The sequence below is a fragment of the Phalacrocorax aristotelis genome, chromosome 7 (genome assembly GCF_949628215.1).
Source record: "Phalacrocorax aristotelis chromosome 7, bGulAri2.1, whole genome shotgun sequence".
NCBI classification, from domain to species: Eukaryota; Metazoa; Chordata; class Aves; order Suliformes; family Phalacrocoracidae; genus Phalacrocorax; species Phalacrocorax aristotelis.
In genome coordinates, this window is record NC_134282.1 from 30,357,630 (window position 1) to 30,378,295 (window position 20,666).

The 20,666-nt window shown below is 54.1% G+C and overlaps 1 protein-coding gene across 1 annotated transcript; it reads right to left on the reverse strand.

Annotated features, from left to right (window-relative positions):
* Positions 1 to 10,326: 10,326 nt before the first annotated feature.
* PTTG1IP (PTTG1 interacting protein) lies at positions 10,327 to 20,444 on the reverse strand. Its single transcript, XM_075099628.1, has 7 exons — positions 20,305 to 20,444; positions 17,380 to 17,432; positions 16,329 to 16,437; positions 13,321 to 13,426; positions 13,148 to 13,213; positions 12,685 to 12,731; positions 10,327 to 11,152 (listed from the first exon to the last, which is right to left on the reverse strand). Exons 1-7 carry the CDS (start codon positions 20,393 to 20,395, stop codon positions 11,109 to 11,111), a joined length of 516 nt encoding a protein of 171 aa, XP_074955729.1. The 5' UTR covers positions 20,396 to 20,444; the 3' UTR covers positions 10,327 to 11,108.
* Between the last annotated feature and the right edge of the window lie 222 nt (positions 20,445 to 20,666).

The window sequence follows — 20,666 nt, forward strand, 5'->3', positions numbered from 1 at the left end:
ACCATAAATCACTTCAAGCACAGCCAATTCCCTTAGATAGTGGATGCCTTTCTCCATGGCTGTCCATTTTCCTGGGCGATATGTAACATCTTCTTTAAAGGGATACCTTTCCTTCACTCCAGACAGGAGTCGCCTCCAGAGGCTGAGGGCTTGTGGTTTTTTTCCAATTGCTTTGTCAACGCCCCCTTCCCCAGAAAGGGATCCCAGTTGTTTGGCTTCTTTTTCCTCTAATTCCAGGCCACCGGCCCCATTATCCCAGCATCGGAGCAGCCAGGTGACAACGTGCTCACCTGAACAATGGCTGAAATCTTTTCGCATATCTCGCAACTCGCTCAAGGACAGGGATCAGGTGGTCTCTATTTCATTTATGACTTCTTCCTCCTCTCCTTGTGATGGCCCTGGTTCTTCATCATCCCCTTCTAAACGAGTTGACGTCAGCTTCCAATATTTCATCTTGTGTATGGGGGCAACTGATACTGGTACAGGCTGATTCTCTGAGCCAGCTCCAGTACTTGTCTTGGGGGTTTGAGTGGCCGCAGTGCCTGTCACTTTGCCTTTCAATCCAGAGACCTTCTCTTCCCCTTGGGAGCACTGAATACTGTTGAGCAGGGCTCGGTATTCATGGGCCAGGCCCCAGCACAGTGCAGTTATCTGTGTCTCTCTGGAGTTCCCAGCGTAACAACATATTTATTCCAAATATTCTACTAGTTTTTCAGGATTCTGCACTTGTTCGGGGGTGAAACTCCAAAACACTGGGGGTGCCCACTGCCCTAGGTATTTGCCCGTGCTATCCCGCATGCCCTGCCACTCGTAACTATCAAGCCTTGGGGCAGATTTCTGGGTAATATTCTTAAGCTGCTTAATCAAAACGAAAACAACATGCCCAAAAACTAACAATAAGTGCACCTTAACCACCCAAGGATGTTCAAGATACAAAAAGGCTGTTGTAATAGAGGCAGAGACATCGTAGAACAAAGTTGCAAAGATACTATTCTGTATTTCCTCCGTATAAAGTCTCTCAGAGGAGGAGGTGTAATTGCTAATCGCCTCAACAAGGTGGTATCCAAAGTACAGTAACAGTTTCAGCAAAAACCCCAAATACCAGATAAAGCTGAAAATGAGTGTTTGCATAACAAATCTCGTCGGCAAAATGTTAGTAATCACAGCAGAACACAGCAGACTAAACAAACCAACACCAATCTTTAACACTAACTGCAAAAAGGACAACATGGTGCTGTGACCAGCAGCTGTTGTTATCTCCAACCCTTGAACCCCACGTTGGGCTCCAAAAAGACTGTCGTGGTTTAGCGGCAGCTCAGCCCCACACAGCCGCTCGCTCACTCCCCCACCGGTAGATGGGGGAGAGAATCAGAAGGGTAACGCTCGTGGGTTGGGATAAGAACAGTTTAATAATTAAAATTAAAAGAAACAACAACAGAAATGCAATGTAAAGGAGAACAGCAAGAGGCACAAAACCCCGGGGGGCAGGGGAGGAGGGGGGAGGGGAATTACTGCCGAAACAAACCGCACACGACGCAGACACTCACCACCCACCGACCCGCCGCCACGCCACTCCCGAGGTGCAACTGCCCCCCCTCAATATACTGGTCATGGTGTCACATGGTATGGATTGAACATGCCATTGGCCAGTCGGGGTCAGCCGCCATCCGGCCGTGGCCCCGCCCCTCCCAGCCCCCTCCCCCCCACGTGGCAGAGCGCAGGAAGCTGGAAAGGTACCCAACCCCCCATGGTGAGGAGAATTAACCCCTTCTCAGCCAAAACCAGTACACCATCTTTAAAAGTTATTTGTGCATCTAATTTACTTAATAGATCTCATCATAACAGAGGTAGTGGGCGTTCAGGCATATAGAGAAACTGGTGAGTAGTAACTCACCAGTTAGTAACTCACCATTGTTTCCCCAATTTAAACTTTAATGGCTCTAAGAAAGGCCAATTTTCCTTTGCCGTGTCGCACCAACATCATCTGTGGATTTATGACTAAATTTCCCTTTACATGTATTTAATACCAAATAAGTGGCCCACATATCTACCAAAAATTCTATTTCTTCATTCCCTAGCTCCAGTGTAACCAGGTGTTCAGCTAGGGCTGATTCCCCTGGTCCCCTTCATGCCAAGCTACTTCAAGCATTTTACCCAAATCTCTAGATTTAGGTCCTTCCAGTTTCTGAAGTTTCTTTCCAATATCTGGGGCTTATTGTCCCATGAATATAGAGGCCAATTGAATTGCTTCTTCTCTTTTTTCTGGGTCCGAATTAGTATACTTTCTGGCAGTCACCTTCAGCCTTTCCATAAAGGCTGAAGGGGACTCATTTAATTCTTGTCTCACTTCATAAATTTTTGACCAATTTATTGCTTTTGGCATTGCATGTCTTACTCCAAATAAAATCTACCTCTGATATCTAGTCAACATTCCCCTGGGTCCCAGTTGATTAGGGTCCCACTCGGGATTTGTAGATGGAAAATTCTGATCCACTGTCCCCTGTAAATTTCCATCAGCATGTGCTCCCTCCACCTGCCTTCTGGCTGTATTCCATACCATTTTCTTGTCAGTTTCATCAAGCGAAGTATCCAGTATCACAAGCAGAACAACACTTTTTCAAGTTCTCACCACATTTTCCTCCTTCCATAAACATTGCCATAGAATCTTGCGGGCATATCCCACACTGTTTCTGCCACTCTGGATGATTCAGCAGTGTAAAGGACAAATCAACATATGCCACTTCCTTCCATTTGCCTTCTCTTTTTACAGAACAACATTAATTGCAAGATGGTATTATACTGCAATGTTCCATTTTCAGGCCATTTCTCCTCATCCTCCAGCTTATACATTGGCCACCAATGATTACAGTATTCAATTAATTGTTTTCAAGTTAACGGGTCACCACCCCCGATGTCTTTCCAATGCTTCAACATACATCCCAAAGGTGTCCTTTGTGGGATAGGTTTCTTACTCGAAAATGCTCCCATCTCCCAGTCGACTAGTGGTTGTGACCGTGCACTATCACAAATACTAGTCAGAGGGACTCCAACCCCTGTTAGAGCTCCCTCTGGGATTCCACTCTCACTGGAAAACCCCCTCTGGGATTTCTAGCCCCCTGCTAGATACCCCTTGAGGCTTCAACCCCCTGTTGAAGACTTCGCTACACTTGGGCCCCGCTCCACAGGCTTTTGCCTAGCAGAGACATACCAACCGAGATACTTCCTGGCCCCAACCCTGCGTAGCTTTCGCTGCGCGTTACGGGCAGCCCTGTGGGACTCTAACCACTATCCTATCCTATCCTATGTGGGAGGCTAACCCCATGTATTATAATACCTAAATTTCTTCTTAAAAGAATGCCTTGTTTACCTTAATCCAGGGGAACTTGCTCGGAATTCTGCGGTCCGGGGATTGGAAGTTGTCCCCGAGACTCCCTCGGTGCCAGCTGGAGGTCCCACCACCTGCAGGGCCAGGCAGGGCTTCTTCCCTGAGAGGGACGAGCACTGCCACCCATCAAGAGCGCTCGACAGGTGACACCGTCCCCATCCCTCCACCCGGGCAGGCTGCGAGTCTGTCTGTGCTGCACCAAACGTCAAGAGAGGCAATTTGGGGTTGCCTTGTGGAGCTGGACCACCTAGGAGCCATGCAAGCAGATGCTCGAACCCAGGCTTCAGCAGCTTCCACACTGGAGGAGGGAGCGGCTAAACATCCAGTGTTCAGCACAGGTCAAAGGCCTGCTCCTTTTCCTCTCTCTCCCCCTTCACCTTTCCCTTTCTCTTTCCCCTTTGCCTTCCCATTCCCCTTTGGGGGTGCGTCCCTGCAGGAACGAGCAAACCGGGCGGTGGAAGAAACCAGGCGTGGCCCCTCCTAGCACTCCCAGTGTTTTTATTTCACAGGGCCCCCGGGGGAGCCCAGCCACCCTCTCAGAAGCGCAGCCAAGGGAGGCGACGAGCGTGGTCCCCAGAGCCTGGCTCTTCCTCCTGGATCCTCCGCAGCCACGATGGATCTTCGCTGATCTCCGGCGAAGGGGAGCGGAGCCGGCTGTGCCCGTTGCTGTCCCACTGCCAGGACAGTCTCCGGACACGCTGGTGGGGAGCAGAGGGTCTGCGCTCCCCAGGCTCAGCGGAGAATCTCTGGTGCCGGCGACCTCTGCGGCCCCGCTGCTGCCGCTGCTGCCCCTGCCGCCCCGGCCCCGCGTAGGGATGGAAGCGTCCGTGGCGGTGGCGGGCCACCCCAGCTTGGTCATCCTCCACCTGCAGGAGGTGGATGCCCTCGATGGGCCGCCGGCAGAGCGGGCAGGTGGCAGCGACGGCGGTGGCAGCCCAGCGCTGGATGCAGGCATGGCAGAATGCATGCCAGCACGGGTCCACGCCAGCAGGGCCTTCGAGGGGACCCAAGCAGATGGGGCAGGTGTCCCCCCGCTGGGGCCTCCTGGCAGCTGCCGGCGCTGCCGGCACCGCCGGGTCTTGCCTGGACGCCTCCAGGGCTGCTGCTGGCACTCGGTGTCCTGTCAGCTGCTGGCGGGACTTGCTGTTTCACCTGCTGCTGGCAGGACTTCTGATGGGTGCCGCTTGCGGGCCTCGAAGGCTCCGTTCCGCTGGGGGCACTCAGTGGCTCCTCGGCTGCTGGAGGGTCACAACGTCTGGTGTGCCGTTGGCAGGACTCAATGGCTCGGGTGCTGCCCAAAGGACTCGAAGTCTCATGTGCCGCTGGCAGTACGTGACGCTGGCATTTATAGCTGCCCATCGCAAGGGACGTCGTGGAGTGACTGTGACCCTCTGGTGACATCACAGAGCTGTCAGGGGGACCAGGGGGGCGCAGGCAGGGGCACACCCGGGAGCTCCCGCAGCCTCCGAGACAGACCCTGTGATGCAAAGTGGCAGCATGCTTCCCACCTCCGTGTTTGTTCGGGCCCTTTCAGGCAGTCCCTGTTGTTGTTGGTTGTTGTGCCAGCATTGCACGCTCCCAGAGTGGGCGGCTGGGCTTGGCAGACCCCTCCAGAGGTCATCTGGTCCAAGCCCCTGCTGAAGGAGGGCCATCCTGAGCCAGATGGACCCTGGGCACCACTGAGAAGAGCCAGGCTCCATCTTCTTTGCAGCCTGCCTTCAGCTCTTCATGTCTGTGGAGAAGATGCCCCGAGCCTTCTGTGCTCCAGGCTGAACAGTCCCGGCTCTCTCAGCCCCTCCTCACGGGAGAGATGTTGCAGTCCCTTCCCCACCTTGGCGGTGGCCCTTCACCGGACTCTGCCCAGTCTGTCCCTGTCTCTCCTGTCGTGGGGTGCCCAGCACTGGACACAGGCCTCCAGGGGTGGCCTCACCAGTGCTGAGCAGAGGGGAAAGTTCTCCTCCCTCAACCTGCTGGCAACGCGCTCCTCCTCATGCAGCCCAGGACACCGCTGGCCGCCTTTGCTGCCTCAGCTTCGATGTGGGGTCCACCAGGACCTTCTCTGCAGAGCTGCTTTCCAGCAGGGCGCCCCCAGCACCTCCCGGTGCCTGGGGCTGTTCCTCCCCAGGGGGCAGGACTTTGCATGTCCCTTGGGTGAACTTCAGGAGGTTCCCATCAGGCCATTTCTCCCGCCTGCCGAGGTTCCCCTGGGTGGCAGCACCATCTCCTGCTGTCTCAGCCACTCCTCCCAGCGTGGGATCATCAGCAAACTTGCCTGAGGATTGCGCTGTGCCCCATCATCCAGATCAGTAGCGAAGAGGAAGAGGAGGAGCCCCTGAGGATCGGGCCCTGCGACAGGTCTCTCCGTCCCACAGCTAGGGGTGGGTGCTCCCTCCAAATACTTAAGCCGAGTTTCATTAGGCAGGAGCTGGAGTTCTCAGGGTCGGTCCCTGCAGTGCAAATCCATTCCTGATCCTGCTGCTTCCACGATGTTATTCAGGTTGCAGAGAAGGGTCCAGGACATTGGATCTGCAACCCGATGCCTACTAACGAAGAGGCATCAAAAGGCTGCTCCATAACTGTCACTGAAATCGGGAATAAACCTTGTAACACCAATGTAGTGCTAAAAGGCAGGCATTCTTTATTCACGGCGCCGGATGCACGGGGGATCGCTCCTCCAAGCGTGCATACCTTACACACTCTTTTCATGTGATTTATAGATCAAAAATATACATATTCATCTTATCCATGCAGATTCAGTATTATTCTCTTTGGTGATTGGAACAAACTTGCTCGCTTCACATGTAAATCGTTGCGCAGGCTCAGTTGTCCTTTCCCATTGTTCCCTTCTGAGTAGGTGGTATTACTTGGGTCAGTGCTCTGTGAGTCGGTGGTCACGATCTCCCCCTGCCGGAAGTATTTTTTACCTACTCGGCTTTTAATCTTGGCAGTCCTGGCCAGTTTTCTCAGTCCACTACACGAAACCACATTTTGTCATCCTTTTCTGACAGAAGCACGTTGTCTATTGTTTCGTTCACATTAATGATTACCTAGGGAATAAAATACAGATCAAAGAATACACTGATTGGTATACTCCATGTCCCCAGACTTAACGTCCAGTTGGATAGGGCTGTACAAGGAGTATAGCAACATCCGTGGTTGGTTAATTCCATCACTCTGGTTACATAACCGCTGCCAGAGCAGAGGGACATGCAGACCACTCCGCAATCATGCCCAAAGGCCAAAGGCAGAGCCATTAAAATAGAAGTTTGGTTCTTGGGTTTTGCGTTTGGATTTTTTTTTTTTAATTATACCATCACAGAAGCATCTGAGGAACGTTCTCAAGAGGTCAGGCCACTCCGCAGCCCTGGGGACGAGTGCAGTCAGCCAGCTCCAGGGTCTGCCATGCCGTGCTTCTGAGCTGCTGCTGTTCTTGAGGCACGACGACCCAACCCAGCCCTCCCGGCGTCAGGGCATCACCTCTTTGTAGGTAACGGGGAGGTGTTGAGTCATGGGCTGCACAGTGGCTGCCGTTGAGAGAGTCTGTTTGAGTTTCCTGTCGGAATTGAGCCTGAATCTTCTGGTAAACTAAAAAGGGGGTAAGAAAAGAAATAATGAAATGAAGCAAACAGCATTGACAGGCTAAATTGGTTGGGCCTGCACTTCCTACCTTCCCTTTGCCATCCTTGTGTTTGCTGCCAGTGCACCACAGATGGAAGGATGTGCTCACCACAGCTACGCGAGTAAACGAGGAGAAGTTTTTCTCTCCTAAAGAAGGCAGCCCTTTCCAAAAGACCAGCTCCAGGCCCCAAGACCATTAGCCACGGAGCAACGCGGTGTCCTGGCACTAGTACCGACATCACCTCAGCACAGAGAGGCCAACATCCCTCCTCCAGAAGAGGGGCTCCCGGCTGGCGGCTCAGGGAGGAGCTCTGTGCTGGACGTGTCCCCAAGGCAGCCTTCAAAAGCACTCGGGCTCTCTGCAGGTCACCACACCATGCCAGAGTAAGGTGTTGCTCACGCCACATGGGGAGGTGGGAGCCTGCCGAGCCTCGGCCTGCACCTGCAGCCAGGCAGGGCTTCTTCCCTGAGAGGGACGAGCACTGCCACCCATCAAGAGCGCTCGACAGGTGACACCGTCCCCATCCCTCCACCCGGGCAGGCTGCGAGTCTGTCTGTGCTGCACCAAATGTCAAGAGAGGCAATTTGGGGTTGCCTTGTGGAGCTGGACCACCTAGGAGCCATGCAAGCAGATGCTTGAACCCAGGCTTCAGCAGCTTCCACACTGGAGGAGGGAGCGGCTAAACATCCAGTGTTCAGCACAGGTCAAAGGCCTGCTCCTTTTCCTCTCTCTCCCCCTTCACCTTTCCCTTTCTCTTTCCCCTTTGCCTTCCCATTCCCCTTTGGGGGTGCGTCCCTGCAGGAACGAGCAAACCGGGCGGTGGAAGAAACCAGGCGTGGCCCCTCCTAGCACTCCCAGTGTTTTTATTTCACAGGGCCCCCGGGGGAGCCCAGCCACCCTCTCAGAAGCGCAGCCAAGGGAGGCGGCGCGCGTGGTCCCCAGAGCCTGGCTCTTCCTCCTGGATCCTCCGCAGCCACGATGGATCTTCGCTGATCTCCGGCGAAGGGGAGCGGAGCCGGCTGTGCCCGTTGCTGTCCCACTGCCAGGACAGTCTCCGGACACGCTGGTGGGGAGCAGAGGGTCTGCGCTCCCCAGGCTCAGCGGAGAATCTCTGGTGCCGGCGACCTCTGCGGCCCCGCTGCTGCCGCTGCTGCCCCTGCCGCCCCGGCCCCGCATAGGGACGGAAGCAGCCATACGACAGCCATACCCAGCATCATCCACCTGTAGGCAGGAGCCCCTTGGTCACCGCTCAGTCTTTTCTGATAAATTTCATCATTCTCAGGGCCTGTGTTGTTTGTCCCACCTTTCCTCTTACACAGCAGAGGAGCTGTGCCTTGCCCTGAGAATCAGCCCACCACCAGCTTTCTCTGGCCTTTTTGTGCAGCATTGTTCCACAGTTGAGGCACCATGTGTGTGTGTCTGTCTTGTCCCTCAAAGCCAAGCTCCCTGTTACACCCTACTAACCCCTTTTTTCCAAGTTCCTTTGTGCTTCCTCTGAGTGCCCAGTGTCCTCGCTATAGACCCTGCGGGCCGTGAGGCACACTGTCCCACCTCTCAGCCATGCTGTTCCCATTGCCACCTGCTCCCCCCCCCCCAAACCAGGCAGCCTTCCTAGTGCAATGGCCTCACAAAGGACTAATTAATCCACACAAAGGGTCTTTTTAGATGTCAGGCTCAGCTCTCAGTTACAGTTTGGACTGTTTCTTCCCAGACCTGGGCAGGCACCCAGACAGGCACCCAGTTGCCCAGGTGGAGCAGGTCCCTCTGCTGCCCTGGTTCAGCAGAGGAGGACAGAGCCTGTAATGATTTGGGTCCCAGCAAGGGGAACCTGATTGCAGGGCTCACCCACCCTGATGGTTTTGGAGGCACCACCCCTTAATGTTGGGAGCAGAGCCAGTGGAACTGCTCAGGTTGCCCAAAGGGATTATACTGGTCCCAGTCCCCAGCGCAGGATGGGATATGGAGCCCATTGCAGCCCAGAATGGGTAAAGGCAGCTCTAACAGCTTTGTGGTTCAGCACCAGCTGCCCCCATACATTGCTTGTTCTTAAACAAAGCTCCCAGAAGGTCCCCCATATGTTTGGTTGGCAGGGGACCACGGCCCCTCCAGGCCAGTGTACCCAGTAAAACACAGGGCACAGCCAGGATCTTTATTAACATTTTCACTTCTCCTTTCAGGGCTCCACACTTTGTTTTCCATGCACATAGGGCAGTTGGCACAAGGAGCTCCAAACCAAACACAGGGCATTGGGGATTTCTTTAAAGCATCATCTCCCAGCCACACACAGCCAGGTAAGATGCTGGCACCACCTTCTGCAGCTCTTGAGAGGCAGCACCAGCACGCAGCCCCCTCCCAGCCAGCCCAACAGACTAGGACAGAAGGTGCGAGAGCACCTGTGAGAGTCTGGCAACCCAGCCCTACACTTTCAACCCTCCTCCCAGCACTGCAGCCTAGTTCACACTAACAGGAGCCCAGGTTACAGACTAGGTGCTTATTCAGCATTGGCAGAATCATTCACTTTGTTCCTACCACCTCATGCTGAGTATCTTCTGGCAGCAGCCAGAGGCAGCCTAGATTAAAAGTCACCTGCAAGTCTTGCATCTCTGACCATGCTGGCAAAAGCCAGCCAGATTCTGGCAGCCAGTGCACAGCTCAGGCAGCAGCAGCAAGGTTTCACAGCTGGTTTAGCTTCAGAAGTTCAGCTCAAGCAGTTTGTGTCCAATGACCATAGGGCTGGCAATGCAAATTGAGCATTTTATGCAAGCCCACAGAAATACTACCATCTGCAGTTCGGGATAAGTCACCCCACCTGGCAGAAGGCAATAGTCAGCTTTTCTTTGACAAAACTATCAAGGTAGATGTGTTGCTTGCATGCAAGGCTCCTTCAAACTGCAAAGCCAATTTTGGTCAAGTATAGGACTATGTAACAGCAGTCAGCTCCCATCTTCCTTTCCCTATCCCTGGGTCCCTTACATAGGTAGCACAGCACAGGGTTTAATCTGTACCCAACTCTGGCAGGAGCCCCCAGGCCACCCCACTTAGACAAAGGCTCTCAGGGGTGCTAGGGGACACAGGCCAACCTCTTGCAGAAAGACCCAGCTCCTTTCTTAGAGAGCAGCATTACTCCCACCACCCAGCTTTTCCTAACAACGTCTCCATGAATAGACTCCTTCCAAGCCCAGCAAGAAGAGTTCGAGGCAGCCTTGTTTCTGCCTCCCTCAGCTACCCCATCAGGGCCTGATGACCCAGGACCACATAATGGTGATCAGACTCCATCAGCCATTGCTGCCAACCTGTAAGTGGTGCTGGAGCAGAATTAAACTTTTTCAGATTAGGACAGTAATCAAATCAGTTTAATTATAGTCAACATATTGTAAAGGCATATGAATCCTACAGTATTGCTATCAGCCACGGCCATGAAGCCCAGGAGACCACCTTTCTAGAAAGGCACAGAGAGGTAGGAGGGTTGGGGCATTCCCCCAGATTAGTTGCAAGTGAGAATGTGCACATGGGACCTTCCTCCTGGAGGCCCAAGATAAGCAGAAACTTGTGCTTTTTGAAAGGAATGCTAATGTGCTGGGACAAGTACAGGCACCTGGAGTAACAGACAAGGTCTCCTTCCTGCTGACCAATGAGTCAAGAAACTCTTGCTGGCTTTTGCCTATACTTTTTGCCCATAGAAAAAAAAAAAAAAAAGAGAAAAAAGAAAGGAGGTGAACAGAAGAGCCTGGCTCTGTATGTGTGAAGGGTACTTGGCGAGGCAGGAGCAAGAAAAATGCATAAGGTTGGTTTTGCCCTTAGTCAGGGATGAGGACTGTTATTTGCATTACTTTGGACTCTGTTACCACTGAGGGGTGAGTGAGAAGAAACCTGTTCTGCAGTATTGCCACCACATTTTCCTGTACCAGCAGAGCAAGAGCAAAGCTCTGGAACAAACCGAGCATCTGGAGTGGGGACAATGGTGTCACCAAGCATTTGGCTCATCTTCTGTGGCAGCTGAAGTGGGAAGTGGCACCACAACAGTCTCCTCATGGCGGAGGAAGCATGGAGTCCTGCAGCTCTACAGGAAGGCACTGTTCACCTGGGTGGGCAGGTCCAGAGGTGCTAATTCTCAAATTTTGCATACGGATTCTCTTCCTTGAACAGGCCTACAAAAGAAGAAGTATTCGTTCAGACAGCAGCAGCCATGCCAGTCACAGCTAGCAAGAAACCTAGTTCTGGGTTGCAACTCTTTGTCATTCATGCTCCATCCAGCCTCCTTCCCTGCAGTCCTTCCAAAAGACCTACTCTTACTGGAGCCATACATGCAGTCAGAACTACTTCACTCTCCTCCTCTGCACAGAAGAGATCCATTAAGAAGCTCAACCTGATGGCAAACTCCTCTCCCAGGCACTCTATATAAAGCCAGGTAAAGCAGCATGACTGGTCTTTCAGAACACCCCTTCTGCGTGCTCCTTCTGTTGGACTGGACTCAGAAGCAGAGAGCCCCAAATTAAACTCAAGCTGTTCTTAGACCTGCTCCTACATCCACAGACTGAGAGACAACAGAGCAAGGCTACAGCGCTGACTTCTGGGCCAGTGACAAGACCCTGCGCCACTCTGTTGGCTGCTTTCCCAGCCCCAGACCAACACTTCTGAGGAGGAACAGCTGGAAAGGACAAGATTGCAAACGCTGCAGTCAGGCTGCAGCAAGACAGAGCTCTGGCATGGCAAGACAGTCCTGGAGCAGAGCTCTTCCACGAGGTGCTTCCCCCACCAAGTTCTCCTTCAGGCAAAGCTTTGCCTGCTTTTCCTCCCCCCAGAGGAGTCACCCCAGCCAGAGACCCCCATATCTCCTGCCCAACCTGGACCAGCAGTGGGCAGCAGCTACAGGCAGAGGAAAACTTTCCCTACAGCCCCCTCCAAAGCCAGAGACCGTTATGTTCCATACACATGAGCCCAACTGCTCCCTGCTGCACAGCCACACATCACTCTCCAGCAGCCCTGACATCCAGGCAGGGAAGACCACCAGCTCCAAGCAACTGGCTGCTCCTCCCTTCTTTCCAGGCTGTTGTCCCCCTCAGGCAGGTCCCCACCTGCCCTGGGGCCGTGGGACTCACCTGAAGGACTGTCTAGCCCCAGAAGGGAGGCTGTGCACTCCCAGAACCCAGGGAGCTGAGCCACCTCTCCAGCAACTGCTACCAGCACAGAGGACTGGCTCTGGGGTCAGGTTGGTGCCTGCTCTGTGCTCGTGCAGCTGTGGGCACCCAGGCTCCCATCTGGCCCCCCGTCCTGGGCTGTTGGCCACTCAGTGACCACAAATCTACCAGAGGGTCAAGACTGAAGGGCAGCAGCGTTACAGCTGGTGCTGTGTCTACCAGCTTCTGCTTCTCCCCTCCACTCAAGCCCCAGTAGCTTCTCCCACACGGTGAGTTTGGGGGACACAGGTCCCAGAGAGTGTTGAACATTCCCTCATCCCTGCCCAAGAGAAGGAGCACTTGTGTAGGGTCACATGCCATGACCCGAGCATCTCTACTCTTGCTCCCAGAGGACAAGAGAGCAATTTGCTGAGATGGGGGAAGTGGAGACTGTATTCCCTGCTGGCCAGGTCTCCTCTGCAGCTGTAACCATAGCAAGGAACACAGTTACTGAGGCTGCTTCATCTAAAGCTTAGTATAAATCGCTCACGTCAGCACTGTACCATATTTTCTTCGAATTTCATCATGCCGTGATTTCATCTCTGCTCTCCTGCAAGAAGCAAACAGAAAAACTACGAGTCAGTGACCGGCAATACAAAACCAAGCAAGAGGAGCTGCAGCTTCTTGCTGCTTTCCAACCCAGGGAGCTCCAGGCTGCCAGGTTTGCTCAGCCCCCCACTGCCCATCTCCCCCCCTCCTGCAGGCACTGGGGACCACCAGAGCCCACACATGTCAGCAGCCCTCAGGGAGGGCCATTGTGATGTTGCATCCATGAGTCACTGCAGAAAGATGTTACTCATGAGGTTTATGTTCATGCTGAGGTTGAAGCAGCCACTGGCTGTGCCTGTTGAGCCCCACATGCCTCCTGGAGTCACGTTTGATGGTACAGACAGGAGCCAAATCATCCTGCAGCCTGAGGCAGTGAGGCTCACTCACAGGGGAGCAGGGGCTGCAGGGTGACCTCACCTCTCCTCCTGCCGCACCCGCCTCCTCTCCCGCTCCCTGGCCGCTCTCTCGTCATCCTTGTCTGGCCTGACAGACAGAAGATCCCATTAGCAGCGCTTGGCACTCAGTTCTGCAACAGCACGTGGTTGCATCTGAGCTACTCTGAGAAAACAGGGGACCCCTCCGATACTTGCTTTTTGCTCTTTTTCTTGCAACAGCAGCAGCAGCAGCAGACCCCCAACATGATAAGGATAGTTCCTCCCACCACAGACATTGCAATAATCAGGGCTTCAAAGTTCACTAAAGGATTCAAAAAACACATTTAGCACACAAGTACATGGCTGCCTGGAGTTACAATATTTACAAGCATACAGCTGTTGTCACCAGCAGCTTCAGTCACTGGGCTGAAGACACATATAACAGCCTGGAAAAGCAAGACGGACATTGTTATCTATAGGCATACCAAGTGTTGGCATCAGTATGTACACAGGAACAGAGTATATATATATGCTAACTATAGTGCTCAGTTACCAGCTATGAAGAAAGGCAAAAACAAACACACTCAGCTCAAACTCCTCTGGCAGAACAGGAGCAAAGCTGTCTTAATCACTAATCCAGGTGAACAGTAACCCATCAAGGGAAAAAAAACTGGAGGCTTCAGTGCTGAGGAGCAACCTCTGACAGAGAGGCCGCAGGTGGCACTGGAGTTACTGCCCACAGGAGTCAGCCTCAGAAGTCAGCTAATATGAGATGACAGTGGACTCGAGGCACTTGTGGGCATCTGGAGTCCTTGGGCAACAGGCAAAGTGAGACAAGATCCATTGAGATTTATCGGCTTGGGGCCAGCAGTGCTGCTGAAGCAGCTGAAGGCAGAGGCCTGCTTCATGCACCCCACCACCATGTGGACACAGGGCTTGGGAGATCTGTTCGCCCATGCACAGCACAAAACCTGCTGGGACATGGTGGTGAAGCAGTGGCCCTGAGCCCTAGCCCCAGGGAGGCAGTCATCCTGCTCTGTTCCTGCAGTAATGGTGGTAAAGACACCAGCCAAAACAGACATATCTAGACATCACCTGAAATCCTTTGCAACAAGGAGGTGTTTCTTCAAAGTATGTTTCAGACTGTTCAGAGACTTGGGCCTGTTGAAATACTTGTTTAGGAGCCACTTCACACACAGCAGCCAAGTTATAGAAATCCTAGTGCAACTGAGCCTACTCAGAGCACTTCTGACTCCCTCTTCTCCATGCAGCTCAGACCATGAGCCCAGCAGAAAGCCTGAGCACCACACATGGTGCATTTCAGGGCATTTCAGAAAATGCCTACCTGTCTCCCCACTGCAGGAACTCAGTGGTAGCAGGCTTATTGGGGTGCTCCAGTCTGAGCTGACTCCACCACTGAAGTTACTTTCAAGGCCTTCAGCTCCTGCTCCCAGTGGACAGCTCCACTGCTGCCAACAACTGTGCTGCCTGACTCTCAAATCATACTGCATCCCTACCCAGGCTACCATGGCAAGCACTGTGCAAGGAATGTGGTTCCGATACCAACCACAGACAGCTGCCATGGCCTAGCAGGTGACCAGTGAGACCAGAAGTCAGCAAGCCTCCAGCTGTAGACACTTGCATTTGTCCCTACAGGTGGGCTTGCACAGCCTCTCCAGCAGTCACCCAGCAGGAGGTCTGAAGGTCCATGTTCCCAGTAAGGCTTTTAGAAAGATGGTATTTGAGCTCTGAATGTCCACGGCACTGTCTTGCCTCAGAGCAATGTGAAGCTTTTGCTGGCTGCTCTGCAACAGATCCAGGGTCACGTAGGGGACAGGCCAAAAGCCAAGGATCAGAAGTCAGCCCAGTGGAGGTGAGACAAACCCAAAGAGGCTCTTCAGCTCAGAAGGGAGGTTCTCCACCAGCACATGTCTGTATTGGTGCTTCCAAAACCTTGGCTTTCAGTGTGAACCTGGGGTTCAGGTCACCCCTTCCCACAGAGAGAGGTCTGTGCCAGAGCACCGGGCACTCCTCCACCTGATGATAAAGGCTTAAGTCACACACACCAAAAATGCAGACTTATTTAAGAGCTAATCTACCACAGGACTAATCTCCTCTAAAGCAAGTTTTACAAGCTAAGGAATGCGTTCTTCTATAATGAAACCTTTTGTGAAGCTCCTCACATACAAACTAGTATTTCAAGGTCTTACACAAGTTTCAGGAAAGCATACTATAGTGCTCACAAAGAGGAGATTCTTCCACAACAAGGAATGGGAGTGGTTTTGACTCTCTTGAGAACCTCAAGCACAATAGATCTCAGGAAACCACAATTCAAATCCAAGCTCCCCATCAAGGTGACAGGTGAGAGAAATCAAGCCCCAGCTTGCTTCCTAGCTGCCCCAGCCCCCAAAAGCTGGGTCTGTCTGAGCATTAGCATGCACTGAGCTTGGTATAAACAAGACATGAATTTCTCCAGAAACCCACCAGGAAACAGAGCACTAAGGAGGAAAGGCAGCCAGTCAGCTGTCAGCCAGAAAAAGCTCCCAGAGGTGACTTGGTTGCAGGCAGCCAGCTGCAGCGCAACTTATGCAGGGCTAGTTTTGGAAAAGGGTATTTTCTCAGGTGGGTAAGAGCTGAGCAGGACCATGGCAGGCTCAGCACTAGAAGCCCACACAGGCCTCCAAAGAAGTCACCTCACTTCTGGTTCCAAGAACCCCCTTGATTTTTAGAACCTGCCTGGGACAGCAGCCACACTGCTAAAGGTGAAGAGCCAGAAGACATGCAAGGACTGATGCTCAGGGTGCAGAGGAAAGAGCTGACAAAGAGTCAGACACCAGTGTGTGCACTCTGAGCACCAGGAAGGTTTGCATGGGCAGCTGCCCGCAGATCACCTTTGACTCTTGTTCCTAGGTGCTGGCCACATGTGGAAGCCTCCAGCACACCAAAGCATGAGGAATGTATTTAGAGTAGCTAAAGCCCTGCAGGTCCTTCTTGCCAGAAGGCAGGGACTGCTCACACGTCACTCTCTCACCCACGTTTCAGGAAGTTTGGAGAACCCTGATTGACTTCAGCATGTCATTGCTACACCAGCAGTAAGAAAGGGAAGCAAGGGAAACCTCCCATTACCACTAGTGCTGCTCGTGCTTCCCTTTCTCACTGCTACTACCAGTGCCGTTTAACAGCAAGCATTAAGTGCATTCCTTGCTCGAGCGCAATCCACTTACCCCAGCAGACTCCCCAGCGTGCAGAGCGGAGGTCACAGAGGTCGGCCGGGGGGAGGACTCTTCGGATGGGATAGTCCACACACCTCCCACTGCTGGCACACCACAGGCACTGGGACACAGGAACCAGGCAGCACAGTGTTACTGGTGTGCGGCAGTACTGCCAGTTAGCCACAACAACAGGGCCACCACTGCCTGCTCCCAAGGACCAGGTACCACCCAGCAGCAACAGGATGCTTGGGAGTAACAGTTGTGTTTGGTAAGCATGGGCTGCATCAGGCTTGCCTGCACCATCGGAGATGGGCAAGAGGAGTGCAGATCTCTAGAGCAAGTGAGGATGCTGAGAACCCTTCTGCTGGCTTGCATAATGGTAGTAATCACCAAATCCTTTCTGTTTACTCCATGCAGCATTTTTGGGACAAGAAGAAAGCCTTTGAGACAAGCCACTCAACACAGCATTGATGAACAGGAGAGGTTTGTGTGCCCTCACTGGTCTTTCCCAGCCAGAATACCTGCAGCAGCTTTGCACCCTCCTCTCCTGGTAGCTCCAACCACCAATACCAGCATTCAGCTGGGTTTGGTCAAACTGGTTCTGGCTATATCAGCTGTGAGATCTGACTCAAGTTCAAGTTTGCTGATATCAGAGATAAGGCAGCAGAGCTTGGCAGGACCCAGGTACACATCCTGGACCCACCCAGTGCCATGGCACCCACAGACTGGTGGAGGGGCAGCTTGACCAGCCAGTCCAGCCCTCTCAGCTTCTTCACTGTGCACATCCCCCTGACAGCGTCTCCCATCTGTAAGGAGAAGCTCCATTACTCAACTCAAAAAGAATACTAAAAAACCCAAACAGTTTGTTACAGACTCTTCCCAGAGCACCAAGGGGTGTCTGCCCTCTCACCATCACAGGTGGGTGGCACTTGCAGTGCATTCAGGACAAGGGCAGGGGAGCACCCCCCCTTCCAGGAATGAACGGCTCCATAACAGCCCCACAAAGCCCATGCTATGTTTTCAGGCATCATGAGAGGTTAGGAGTTTTACTGCTGCTACTTACAGTGACATTTTTCAGACACTCCTCACAGGTCCTGTTCGTATACTGGTGACAATCTACAGGAAGGAAAAAGACACCTCAGACTTGGAAGAGCTTCTCAGTGGTTTAAAATTCCGGTCTTCTCAGAGCCTGCTCCTGCCTGCTGTTTTGCCTGGTATGGGGGGCAGACACCCCCGTTGGACCAGGGGCCATGCAGCTTAATGGGCTGCCAGCTTGAAAACACACTCGGTGTCACAGTGGGAGGCCCAAATGCAAATGGAAGTCATCTGCTTTGCCCAAACTGATCCAAAACCCCAAGCTGTGAGCTCCTCTCCTAGGTCTTATTTCCCTAAAAGTCTGAGCATCTGCTGTGGCCAGCAAGCAGTGGGACAGCTGGAGGACACAGCTGAGGTTGATCCAGAGGGACCCTGCGAGGACAAGGACAAGCATTGGGCAGGCGGTGCAGCCGCATATCATGGGATGATGGAGCAGCTCAAGCAAACAAGCCCCATACAAGGAAGTTACTACCAGGAAAAGCAGAAGCAGAGGACCACAAGGGGGGACATGCAGCTACAGTTCCTGCAGGAGCCTGTACTCTCCCACTGCACATGAGGGCCGTACCCTGCCCCAGCCAATTAATTCAAACCCTCCTTCAGCAGGAAACTCTCCAGGTGACAGGAGCAGCACTGCAGCTGAAATCTGCACCTACATTCAGAACCTGTTTCCAGCCCCATGTAGCAGAGGAACACCCCTCCTCTATAGACATGGGTGGCTCTCGGCACTAGTGCCACCATGGTTGATGGCATCCCCAGAGGGCGCAGGTCAGCTGGGTGGGTGGAACAGCTCTGGTTTGAAGACAGGACAAGGTGGCCCAGTCCAGCCACCTTCCTGGGCTTGCCTGCAGCTGCTGGCAGCACTAGCTCTTCAGGAAAGGTCTTCCTATAGGATACTCATCTGCCATTTCACTGGTATGCTCCCCAGATTCTCAGGGAGGGTGGTTTGCCAGCCCTTAAGGCTCAGCCATTTAAACCTCACCCCTGCCTGAGGAGTCTAAGCATCAACCTGTTTTACTGTGGTTTTAATAAATAAATTTAAAAAAAAACCACACACACAAAAAAAAAAACCCACAAACAAATTTGCCTGACTACTCAGTAACTGGTGAAAGAAGGATCGCTGCTTCACAGCACCTTAATCAGGAAAAAATCAGTCCCAGAGGTGCTTGTTTTCTACACTCACAAGCACCAAAGCTGCATTTTCTCTCTCCAACTGGCAAGAACCCTCAGCTGTGACCCACTGTCAACAGTCACATGCTCTGCACAGCCCTCCAAACAACTGGGCAATTTATTAACATAGCTCAGATAAGGATGTTTACACACTGCCCAGAGAGGCCAAGATGGCAGATTTTAAACACTCTGGGAAGCTGTGTCTTCCCCATTTCTCCAAGCGAGGCTGGGAAAACATCACAGTGCCTGTGCTGCCCCTGAGACTGTTTGCTTACAAGGAGTCATGAAACAGCCCTCTCACACCACAGGAGGCCATCAGCGGGCAAAAGGAGAGCCTGTGGTTTTAACCAGGCTTCCTATTGACACTCTGCTTTTCCCCAGGGTGTCATCTCCCCTGGTACCCCGAGCTGGGATTCATCCTCTGAGCCATCAGGTCAGCTCTATGGGAACAGGCTGTTTCCTGGACCATGCAGTCATTCCGGATTGGGGTTTTATCTGAATGCCGGATCTCAGGGCACCAGCCCACTTGCACAGGACGGCACGGGAAGCACCTTAGCCCTCAGGAACAGAGGTGAGAGAGCAGCTCTTGCTGTGCTAGAAGTCTCCTGGATAATGCTTTTGCCACGTGGCCTCAAGAGAAGTGAAATGAATGGCTTAACGCGGACGGAAGACAGCAAAACACATGCTGGTCCTCACTCTCCTCCCAGGCAGAGCCACCATACAGTCATCAGAGGGCTGGTCATCACATGGAGAACGGTTCCTTGCTTGGAAGAGTAGGCAACTTCTTGGGACACCACTGAAGGGGGCTGTCCCCACCCTTTGCTAGAGCTTTTCCTCTACCTCTACGTCTACCTCCACCCAAGGAGAAGCAGTCGGCCGCCTGCTGGTCCTCACCCTCTCCCAGATCTGCTGGCACCTATCTTCTTGGTCTGAAGCTCTCAGCCTGAGGATCCCCTGGCCAGTCTCCCCTGTCCTGAAGGAGGATATCCTCCAAAGGGCCATCAGTGGGGGTGCCCCTGCCCAGGACAGGTACCCAACTCCAACCTGAGACCTGATCAAGCCCTTACCATCACTAAATGCACAGTTACATGGCAGTGGCCACTGAAAAAGTGGCAAGTAAAGCAGTTTCTTCCAGCACCCCATCTTCCAGACCTCAGAGGAACAGCACCAGCACCCTGTGGATCACACCCTGCAGAGCTCTCAGGAAGGATAGGACCTGCCCTCTTGGCTCCCACTGCCATCCCTGGCAAGTGGCCACCCCGTGCCCAGTGCACGGCTAGAGCACAACCTATGGGGCAACAGCCTGTGCCAGGCTGCTTCGTGCACCAGACATCCCGTGAAAGTGGGGTCCAAAGGAATTGCAAAGCCATGATTTTTGGGTGCTTTGCGAGGAGCCCTTGCTGCCAGGCCTCCATCCCCATCTTCATCCCCATCCCCTGCCGCGCTGGGGAAAGAGCCCACCGGGCCGGGACCGCAGGGCTCAGCCCATCACGGAGCTCAGAGGCCCCGATCCCGACGGGGTGGGAGCTCCGGAGGCGGCGTCGCGGTGCCGGGGGTGGGGGGGGAGGGCGGAAACGGTGCCGGAGGGGGGGGCACGGGGCCGGGTGGGGGGGGGCATGGTGCTGGGGGGTGGGTCCCTGTGCCGGGGAGGGGGGACACCCACCCCGCTGGGCCCGGCGGAGCCGGACCGGGACGCTGTCAGCGCCCATCCCGGGGCCGCGCTTACCTCCCGCCACGACCGGCGCACCGGCGGCAGCGGCACTGGGCAGCAGGGTCAGGGCCAACGCCAGGGCGCAGAGCCGGAGCAGCGGGGCCATGGCGGAGGCGGGCGGGGCGGCCCGGGGCCGCGGGCGGCCCGGGGGCGGGGGCAGCCCGGGGGCGGGGGCAGCCCGGGGGCGGGGGCAGCCCGGGGGCGGGGGCAGCCCGGGGGCGGGGGCAGCCCGGGGGCGGGGGCAGCCCGGGGGCGGGGGCAGCCCGGGGGCGGGGGCAGCCCGGGGGCGGGGGCAGCCCGGGGGCGGGGGCAGCCCGGGGGCGGGGGCAGCCCGGGGGCGGGGGCAGCCCGGGGGCGGGGGCAGCCCGGGGGCGGGG

What these genes read in the sequence shown, in the direction of transcription:
- PTTG1IP (XM_075099628.1), bottom strand. Translation starts at nt 20,395, where the DNA reads ATGGCCCCGCTGCTCCGGCTCTGCGCCCTGGCGTTGGCCCTGACCCTG. An exon ending in AGTGTCTGAAAAATGTCACT is followed by an intron (nt 16,438 to 17,379) that starts GTAAGTAGCAGC and finishes CCTGTGTCCCAG; the next exon opens with TGCCTGTGGTGTGCCAGCAG. An exon ending in ACGCTGGGGAGTCTGCTGGG is followed by an intron (nt 13,427 to 16,328) that starts GTAAGTGGATTG and finishes TGAATCCTTTAG; the next exon opens with TGAACTTTGAAGCCCTGATT.